The sequence below is a fragment of the Capricornis sumatraensis genome, chromosome 23 (genome assembly GCF_032405125.1).
Source record: "Capricornis sumatraensis isolate serow.1 chromosome 23, serow.2, whole genome shotgun sequence".
Taxonomy (NCBI): Eukaryota; Metazoa; Chordata; class Mammalia; order Artiodactyla; family Bovidae; genus Capricornis; species Capricornis sumatraensis.
The window spans coordinates 10,423,126-10,432,050 of NC_091091.1; the positions used below are offsets into that span (position 1 = coordinate 10,423,126).

General features: G+C 33.7%; 1 protein-coding gene across 1 annotated transcript in view; it reads left to right on the plus strand.

The window, feature by feature from the left end:
• Window positions 1–4,902, plus strand: part of PTEN (phosphatase and tensin homolog) — a 98,964-nt gene extending 94,062 nt beyond the window's left edge. Inside the window, exon 9 of the mRNA XM_068961215.1 lies at window positions 1,234–4,902. Coding sequence (XP_068817316.1) covers window positions 1,234–1,419 — 186 coding nt within the window. The 3' untranslated portion in view covers window positions 1,420–4,902. The remainder of the gene's footprint in view (window positions 1–1,233) is intronic.
• Window positions 4,903–8,925: the final 4,023 nt, after the last annotated feature.

Here is an 8,925-nt window from a genome sequence, read left to right on the forward strand (position 1 = left end):
AGTGTCTTTTAGAATTTGTAAGTTTGTTTACTTTCTTTTCTCCGTCTACATTTTCCTCAGTTACTAGCTTTTAAAGTGTAACTTCCTCTAATTTTATTTTTTTGTTTTAATGTTACAAGAGGTTTTATATTTATTATTACAAACAAAAGCTATTGCAGTTATCAGTAAACACATATAATATCATATAATGGTAAGTGCTTTGGAAAAATAAAGCAGAGATAGGAGAGAGAGTGGCCTTGGTGTATTTTTTAGTGAGATGGTTAGAGAAGGCCTCTCCAAGAAGTTGACTTTAATTAGAGGCCTAAGTGAAATGAGGGAGCTATAAAATGCCTGGGAAAAGAGGAAAGAGCAGGTGTAGGAACCCTGGGACAAGAGTGAGCTTAGTGTATTTGAAGGGCAATAGATAAGAAATCATTTTGACTAACACACATCAGTCCAAGTGTGAATACATTGAGTGTCTTCTCCACAGGAGAGAGGTAATCTGATTTTTGTCTTTAAAAGTTTACTCTGTCCTCTCCTTTAAAATAAAGGCAAGAGGAGGGCAAGAATGAAAGCTAGGACACTATAATAGACTGATCAAAGAATTGGATGTCAGATCTAATTTAAATCCCACGTCCACTGCCTACTAGATATGTGGCCTTTAGCAAGTGTCCTAGCCTTGCTGAACTATAGCTTTCTCTCTTTTAAAACAGAAAGACCTATCCTGTAGAGTTGTTTTGACAGTTATTTCACCTCTGCTTGTAAAGGTTGTTGGTTCACTATTTAGAGCACTGTATGATATTAACTTTTTTATTACTCCCTTTCAGTGAAGTTTTTAGGGTGAATGGAATCCTAAACATCATTGTTAATATTATCTGTATTAGAAAATACATTGAATTTCAGACAGGCTGTAAGTGAAATATTCTTTTGAAACTCAACTCTATGTGAGTTGAATTTTGTGATCGAAAAAATATTATGTGGACTATTGAAATCAATACATTTCTTTTGTAGAATTATTTCGTTAATGCCTGTAGTTTATGCTTATTTAAAAAAACACGTAGTATATTAACATCTCAGTTTCTTTTCAGTGTATGCCAAGAAAGAAAATGTAGGAAATCTTGAGAAGGTCATTGAAAAGGCTCTTTAAGGGTTATGTATGTCATAGTACTTAAAACTGAATCCGATAAAGATATGTATGTTTGAGAGTGGTCAGATTTATGGATTTTCCATTTACACTTTCTCTTCTTTCTCTAGGTGAAGCTGTACTTCACAAAAACAGTAGAGGAGTCATCAAATCCAGAGGCTAGCAGTTCAACGTCTGTAACGCCAGATGTCAGTGACAATGAACCTGATCATTACAGATATTCTGACACCACTGACTCTGACCCAGAGAATGAACCTTTTGATGAAGATCAGCATACACAAATTACAAAAGTCTGATTTTTTTTTTTTTATCAAGAGGGATAAAACACCATGAAAACAAACTTGAATAAACTGAAAATGGACCTTTTTTTTTTTTTTTTAAATGGCAATAGGACATTGTGTCAGATTACCAGTTATAGGAACAATTCTCTTTTCCTGACCAATCTTGTTTTACCCTATACATCCACAGGGTTTTGACACTTGTTGTCCAGTTGAAAAAAGATTGTGTAGTGTCATGTATATACCTTTTTGTGTCAAAAGGACATTTAAAATTCAATTAGGATGAATAAAGATGGCACTTTCCCATTTTATTCCAGTTTTATAAAAAGTGGAGACAGACTGATGTGTATACGTAGGAATTTCTCATTTTGTGTTCTGTCACCAACTGAAGTGGCTAAAGAGCTTTGTGATACACAGGTTCACATCCTACCCCTTTGCACTTGTGGCAACAGATAAGTTTGCAGTTGGCTAAGAGGAGTTTCTAAAAGGTTTTGCTACATTCTAATGCATGTATTCGGGTTAGGGGAACGGAGGGAATGCTCAGAAAGGCATTTGTTGTGTGCTGGATTCTGGACCATATACCATCTCCAGCTATTTACACGCACCTTTCTTTAGCATGCTACAGTTATTAATCTGGACGTTTGAAGAATTGGCCGCTGTCACTGCTTGTTATTTGTGCATTTTATTTTTTTTAAGCATATTGGTGCTAGAAAAGGCAGCTAGAGGGAGTGAATCTGTATTGGGGTACAGGAATGAACCTTCCACAACATCTTAAGAATCCACAAATGAAGGGATATAAAAGTAATGTGGTCATAGATAAGAAACACAGCAACAATGACTTAACCATACAAATGTGGAGGCTATCAACAAAGAATGGGCTTGAAACATTATAAAAATCGACAATGATTTATTAAATATGTTTTCTCAGTTGTAATGACTGCTCCATCTCCTGTGTAATCAAGGCCAGTGCTAAAAGTCAGATGCTATTAGTACCTACATCAGTCAACAACTTACACTTATGTTATTAGTTTTCAATCATGTACCTGCTGTGGATGCTTCATGTGCTGCCTACAAGCTTCTTTTTTCTCATTAAATATACAATATTTTGTAATGCTGCACAGGAAATTTCAATTTGAGATTCTACAGTAAGCGGTTTTCTTTTTTCTTTAAAAATTTATGATGCACTTATTCAATCCAATAGATGTCAGCCGTTCCACCCTTTTGACCTTACACATTCTATTACAATGAGTTTTGCAGTTTTGCACATTTTTTAAATGTCATTAACTGTTAGGGAATTTTACTTGAATATTGAATACATATAATGTTTATATTTAAAAGGACGTTATTTGTGTTAAAAAGGAAATTAGAGTTGCAGTAAATTTTCAACACTGTGCAAATAATAAGTCATTTACTTTTTCAGTAGAAATTGTCCCACATAATGCTTTTATCAATTTGCTATTGAAAGAATAGATTTTTTTAAATGTGCAGTGTTGAATCATTTCTTCATAGTGCTAGAGTTAGGATTAGGGCTTCAATTTCACTTCTTAAATATCATATATTTGATATGCCCAGACTGCATATGATTTTAAGCAGAGTACAACTACTATTGTAAAGTTAATGTGAAGATATGATTAAAAATAATTTTTTTCCCCAGAAATTTGATATCTTTCAAATTACACCTTGACCTTGAAATGTTTGACTATCCAGCCAATTTATTTCTTAATGGTGTAAAATCTCATTTTCAATAACTTATTGGTGCTGAAATTGTTCACTAGCTGTGGTCTGACCTAGTTAATTTACAAATACAGATTGCATAGGACCTACTAGAGCAGCATTTATAGAGTTTGATGGTAAATAGATTAGGCAGAACTTCATCTAAAATATTCTTTGGTAAATAATCTTGACATGTTTTCCATACCTCGTCAGTTTCATTCAAAAAATAAGGTTTTAAAATTTTTTAACAAAGTGGTTAGTATTTACACATTTATATTTAAACATTGATATATGAGAATTGATTGACTGCTCATAAGTTAAATTGGTAAAGTTAGAGACACCTATTCCTCAGCTCTCATCATTGAAATTTATCTCACCTTGTCTTTCATAAAAGCTGAAAACTGTTGACTAAAATGAAAATCAAATATTTGTGTTTTGAAGATAGTTATTAATACTGTTATTTGTTACAGTTTTGGGCACAGTATATTAAAGCATAACTTGTATTGTTCCAATATGTAACATGGAGGGCCAGGTCATAAATAATGACGTTATAATGGGCTTTTGCACTGTTATTATTTTTCCTTTGGAATGTGAAGGTCTGAATGAGGGTTTTGATTTTGAATGTTTCAATGTTTTTGAGAAGCCTTGCTTACATTTTATGGTGTAGTCATTGGAAATGGAAAAATGGCATTATATATATTATATATATATATAAATATATATTATACATACTACTCTCCTTTATTTCAGTTACCATGCCCATAGAATTTGACAAGAATTGCTATGACTGAAAGGTTTCCGAGTCCTAATTAAAACTTTATTTATGACAGTATTCATGATTAGCCTGAAATGCATTCTGTAGGTAAATCTCTTGAGTTTCTGGAATGTTTTCTTAGACTTTTTGGATGTGCAGCCGCTTACTTGTCTGAAGTTACTTGAAGGCATCACTTTTAAGAAAGCTTACAATTGGGCTCTGTACCATCCCAAGTCCTCTGTAGCTCCTCTTGAACATCTTTCTGCCATAATTATTAAAGGGTAGTTGAGTAAATAGCATCACCATTCTTCACTGTGGCACAGGTTATAAACTTGAGTGGAGTTTACCGGCAGCATCAAATGTTTCAGCTTTAAAAAATAAAAGTAGGGTACAAGTTACTGTTTAGTTCTAGAAAATTTGTGCAATATGTTCATAACGATGGCTGTGGTTGCCACAAAGTGCCTCGTTTACCTTTAAATACTGTTAATGTGTCATGCATGCAGATGGAAGGGGTGGAACTGTGCACTAAAGTGGGGGCTTTAACTGCAGTGTTTGGCAGAGTTGCCTTCTACCCTGCCAGTTCAAAAGTTCAATCTGTTTTCATATAGAATATATATACTAAAAAACTTCAGTCTGTTCAACAGCCTTACTCTGATTCAGCCTCTTCAGATACTCTTGTGCTGTGCAGCAGTGGCTCTGTGTGTAAATGCTATGCACTGAGGATGCACAAAAAATACGATGTGTACAGGATAATGCCTCCTGCCAATCAGATGTCCATTTGTTATTGTGTTTGTTAACAACCCTTTATCTCTTAGTGTTATAAACTCCACTTAAAACTGATTAAAGTCTCATTCTTGTCATTGTGTGGGTGTTTTATTAAATGAGAATATTTAGAATTTAAATTGCTTAGGTTCACTGACATTTTAATGATGGGCAGCCAAATGTGATTAATAAGTTTTTTGTAAGGTTTTTTTTGAACCCCCTGCTGTCCTTCAAAGTCTACAGTTACATAAAAACATGGGCCCTTATCAGTTTGGGAGTAGAGTACCAATCTACTCATGTTTGAGAGGCATCTAGCTTTTTTAGGATCTTAGTCTAATACTTAGTAAATTGTTTTAAGCACAATTTAAATTGCACATATTAAATAATATGCCAATCCCAAAATGTTCACGATTTTTGAAAAATCATGCATATATCTATATATATATATATTCTACTAAGTGGGGTATCTGAAGATAATTGCCCAGAATGGATTTGATATCTCAGATTTCAATTTTGTGGCTTTTCCTTTCTTTGATTCTGTAATACGCCATCAACATGGGAAGCTTCATCTGATCATTGTGACTTATGCTCTTTAAAAATTGATATTCCACAATAGTCTAAAGACTTTATGTTCCTGAACTTAATCTTGTTATTTCTCATATTTTTAAGAGTGCAAAGACTAAGTAAGGCATATCCTTTCACAAAGCATAGTAAGGTAATAAGTGAAAGTGTAGCTTATAGAAATGTTAAAGCAGATCATTTATGTAACAATTTAATGTTATTTCAAGTTTACATTTTCTCTAACTTTAAAAAAGTGAATAATATATAAAGTATGAAAAGTGTGTGTGTGTGAGTACACACATTTTTTTTTCTTTTTAGATATTTAAGTATGGATGAAAACCATACTGGAGTCTAAGATCATTCTGATTTATAAGATGATCTTGGAGATGTCTGAAAAATAGGAATTTACTGTAGTTTTTTTTTTTAATTGCATGTTCTCACTACCCTTAATTTGAGCTAGCTTGGTTAAGTGAATGCCATCACCATTTCCATTGAGAATTTAAAAATCACCGGTATTTAATATGCAGGCTTCCAAAGGCTCACAACAAATCAAGACCCTTAAATCTAGTTAATTTGCTGCTAATATGAAACTTTTCTTATTCTTTTATTCATGTCAGATAATTAGCCACAGATCTAAAACTTAGTCTTAAATGGCTTGAGTGTAAGTTTTGATAAGCAGTGCTGTTACTAGTTCAGAGAGGAATGTTTGTGAATGGAAATAGTGTAAATATTCAGTCCAAACTGGTATAAATACATAAAAAACTAGCAAAAAAGATAATAGAGAAAAACATTTAAAAACTTCTAAAGATGAGATGAAAGAGACTGATTTTCCTAAGGAATTATATATCTGTAGGAAACCTAATGTTTATCAGTGGTTTTTAATTTTAGAGTAAATATATTCTTTTATGATCTTGCTATTTTTCCATCTTTTAAGAGATCTTCCAAGTGTATCAGAATATATGTAGCCACTCTGACAAATACATATGTTGGTAGCTTTAAAAGTTTGTAATGTGAAGTCATAAAGGACAGTAATTTCATTGGTTGGTAATACCCTTTGGTTTTTAAGTTAGCTATGTTGAGAACAGTTTCCCATAAAAAATCTTCACTCATAATCCCACCACCTGGAAATAGCCATTATTAATACTTCAGTGACTATACAATCCTGTTTTTTTTCTTGTATATTCATGTATATATTTTCTTTAAATGGTGAAATTTGTACTGTGCATACTCTCAAAGCCTTTAAGCTTAGTATTTCTCTTCATGGATTTGTAGAATGTTAAATTACATCAGAAAATGGACATTGATTGGATTCTTTCTAGTGCTGCAGATGCAGATTGTGTGTGTACTGGAGAGCCCTTTCCAATTCAGTGGGTCAGTCATAGACGTTTAAATATTGTTGGCATCAGAATAATACATGTCTAGGTAGATAAGACAGTTACATTTATTTAGCATAGACAGGCTTAAGATTGTAGATATTTCTCCAAAAACTATTTCAAACATTTGCATTTTGGAATTATGTGCTAAACAGAATGTATGAAACACTATTAGTAGTTAATTTCATCATCACCTTTCTATTTCCCTTATAAGTTGGAAAAGAAGGATGAGCTTTTCACTCTATAATTCCCAAACAGTTGCTCAATTTAGAGTGAATTAAACACCTGCAAAAAAGAAAGTTACTGCTGGTTTATCGCTTAGCTGCCTCTATATCTGTGCTCATGAGGCCTCTGTCACATCAAAACCTATTTCTTGAATGGTTTGCCTTTAGCTCTGGAACTTAACCATGTTTAATAATGGTGGGCTTAGGACATAAGACTTTTCTTGACAGTTAAGTTTGGTGAAAAAAAATTTAGCTGGAGGGCAGTACATAACTTACAAACCAATGTATTGATATTTTACCAACATTTTTACATATATGAGTGAAGTCAACTGCCATTTTTGAGCATTACCACATTTTAAAATAAAGCTGCATATTTTTAAATGAAATGTTTAACAAGGATTTATATTTTTCATTTTTTCAATTAAAAATAATATTTATATCTCCTTTGTTGCATGTGGATTCTCATCTGTTCTTAAAATGGTTAGAGATTTTGTTTGTTCTGGAGTGGAGCAAAGCTCATAGTCCTGGCTCTGGTGTTTCAGTTTGTCAAATCTGCTCACTGTTGTGAAATTCTTAAAATGGTTAAATGTGGCTTTCTGTAGCTTATCATTTATCGGCTTTCATGTACACTTTTAGGATTTTTCTGCCTACTCTGTTGTCTAAGTGATATCCCATGTTTACAAATGCTCTTTCAGTTTCTATTTTCTTTTTCCATTATAATGCCCTAATGGGCAGTTTTTAAAAGAGAGTGTGAGAGGGTGTGTGTGTAGTGAGGTCTGGGTGGCTGGGTGAACTACGTGTTTGAGAGTGCTAGATTCCAGTTTTAGGGATTAAACAGTTTGATTCAGGCAACCAGTTGGCACTGGAATTTTACAGTTCATCATAATGAAAATAATCTTAACCTTGGTTGACTTTGACATTCAGTAATGAATCTTGGATATTAATGAATTTGTTGGTAGAATCTTGATACGTGCATTATTGAATTATTTTCTAAGTTGTGCATTTATCCAAAGTTGGTATGATGGAAATGTTTATATCAAAATTCCATTTGGCTACTGATGGACATAAAAACAGAAATGCTTTCTTATGGACAGTATTTGTTTTCTTTAAAAAATTAAAAAGGTTAATTATTTTTAATACTTGGTTTTAAACTTTTTATTCAACAAATGTTTGTCAAGTCTGTAGATGTTTGGATTATATTAGAGATCCAACCAACATCCTCTGGCCCTTCAGGAGTTTCCATCCTAATAGAGAAAATGAACTTTATTAAAATAGTTATAATATTGATACGTGACACCATGATGATTACCACACGTTCCATATGCTCCTCTAAATTTCCACCCCCGTTAAGTTAGAAGGGGCCCTTCTGACTAATTTATTCCCGTGAGTTAGCAGTGATAAGTGGTATGACACTTCCAAGGAAAAGCAGTGAAAATAAAATCCCTTGTACAATCCTTAGGCTTCTCTACTACAGTGACCAAGGACATGATGTGTTCCAGATGGTGCAACTCTGTCAGCCTGGCTCGTGAGTGACTATATGCAGCAAAACTTCCTCAAATCCTCCCCCTGTATTGAATGTGTTAGGTATTAGCATGAGCAAGAAGTAAAGATTAGCTTCCACTGAGATTTGGGGACAGTTTGTTACATTGCATCATTAATTGTATTCTAGTGTATGCTTTGGAAGGACAAGACCCTGATGCTGGGAAAGATTGAAGTCAAAAGGAGAAGTGGGCAGCAGAGGATGAGATGGTTAGATAGCATCACCGACTTCATGGACGTGAATGTGAGCAAACTGGGAGATAGTGAAGGAAGGACATGAGAGTCCATGGGGTTGCGAAGAGTCAGATACGACGTAGCGACTGAACAACAAAACCGGGAAGGCTTTGCTGAGCAAAGAAGAGGGAGTTAAGAATAAAGCAAACTGGAAAAAAAAAAAAGGCAAAACAGCGACAAAACAGCATGATGCAATAAAGAAACTAAATTGTAAGTCACTCAGTTTTCTTGAGCACTTGATATGTATCAGGTGCTGATCTAGATACGTGGGATACAAATGAGTGAACAATAGATCCCTGTCCTCATAGATCTTACATTCTAGTAAGGGATAATAGCAACAGATAATGAATGGTCACCACACCAC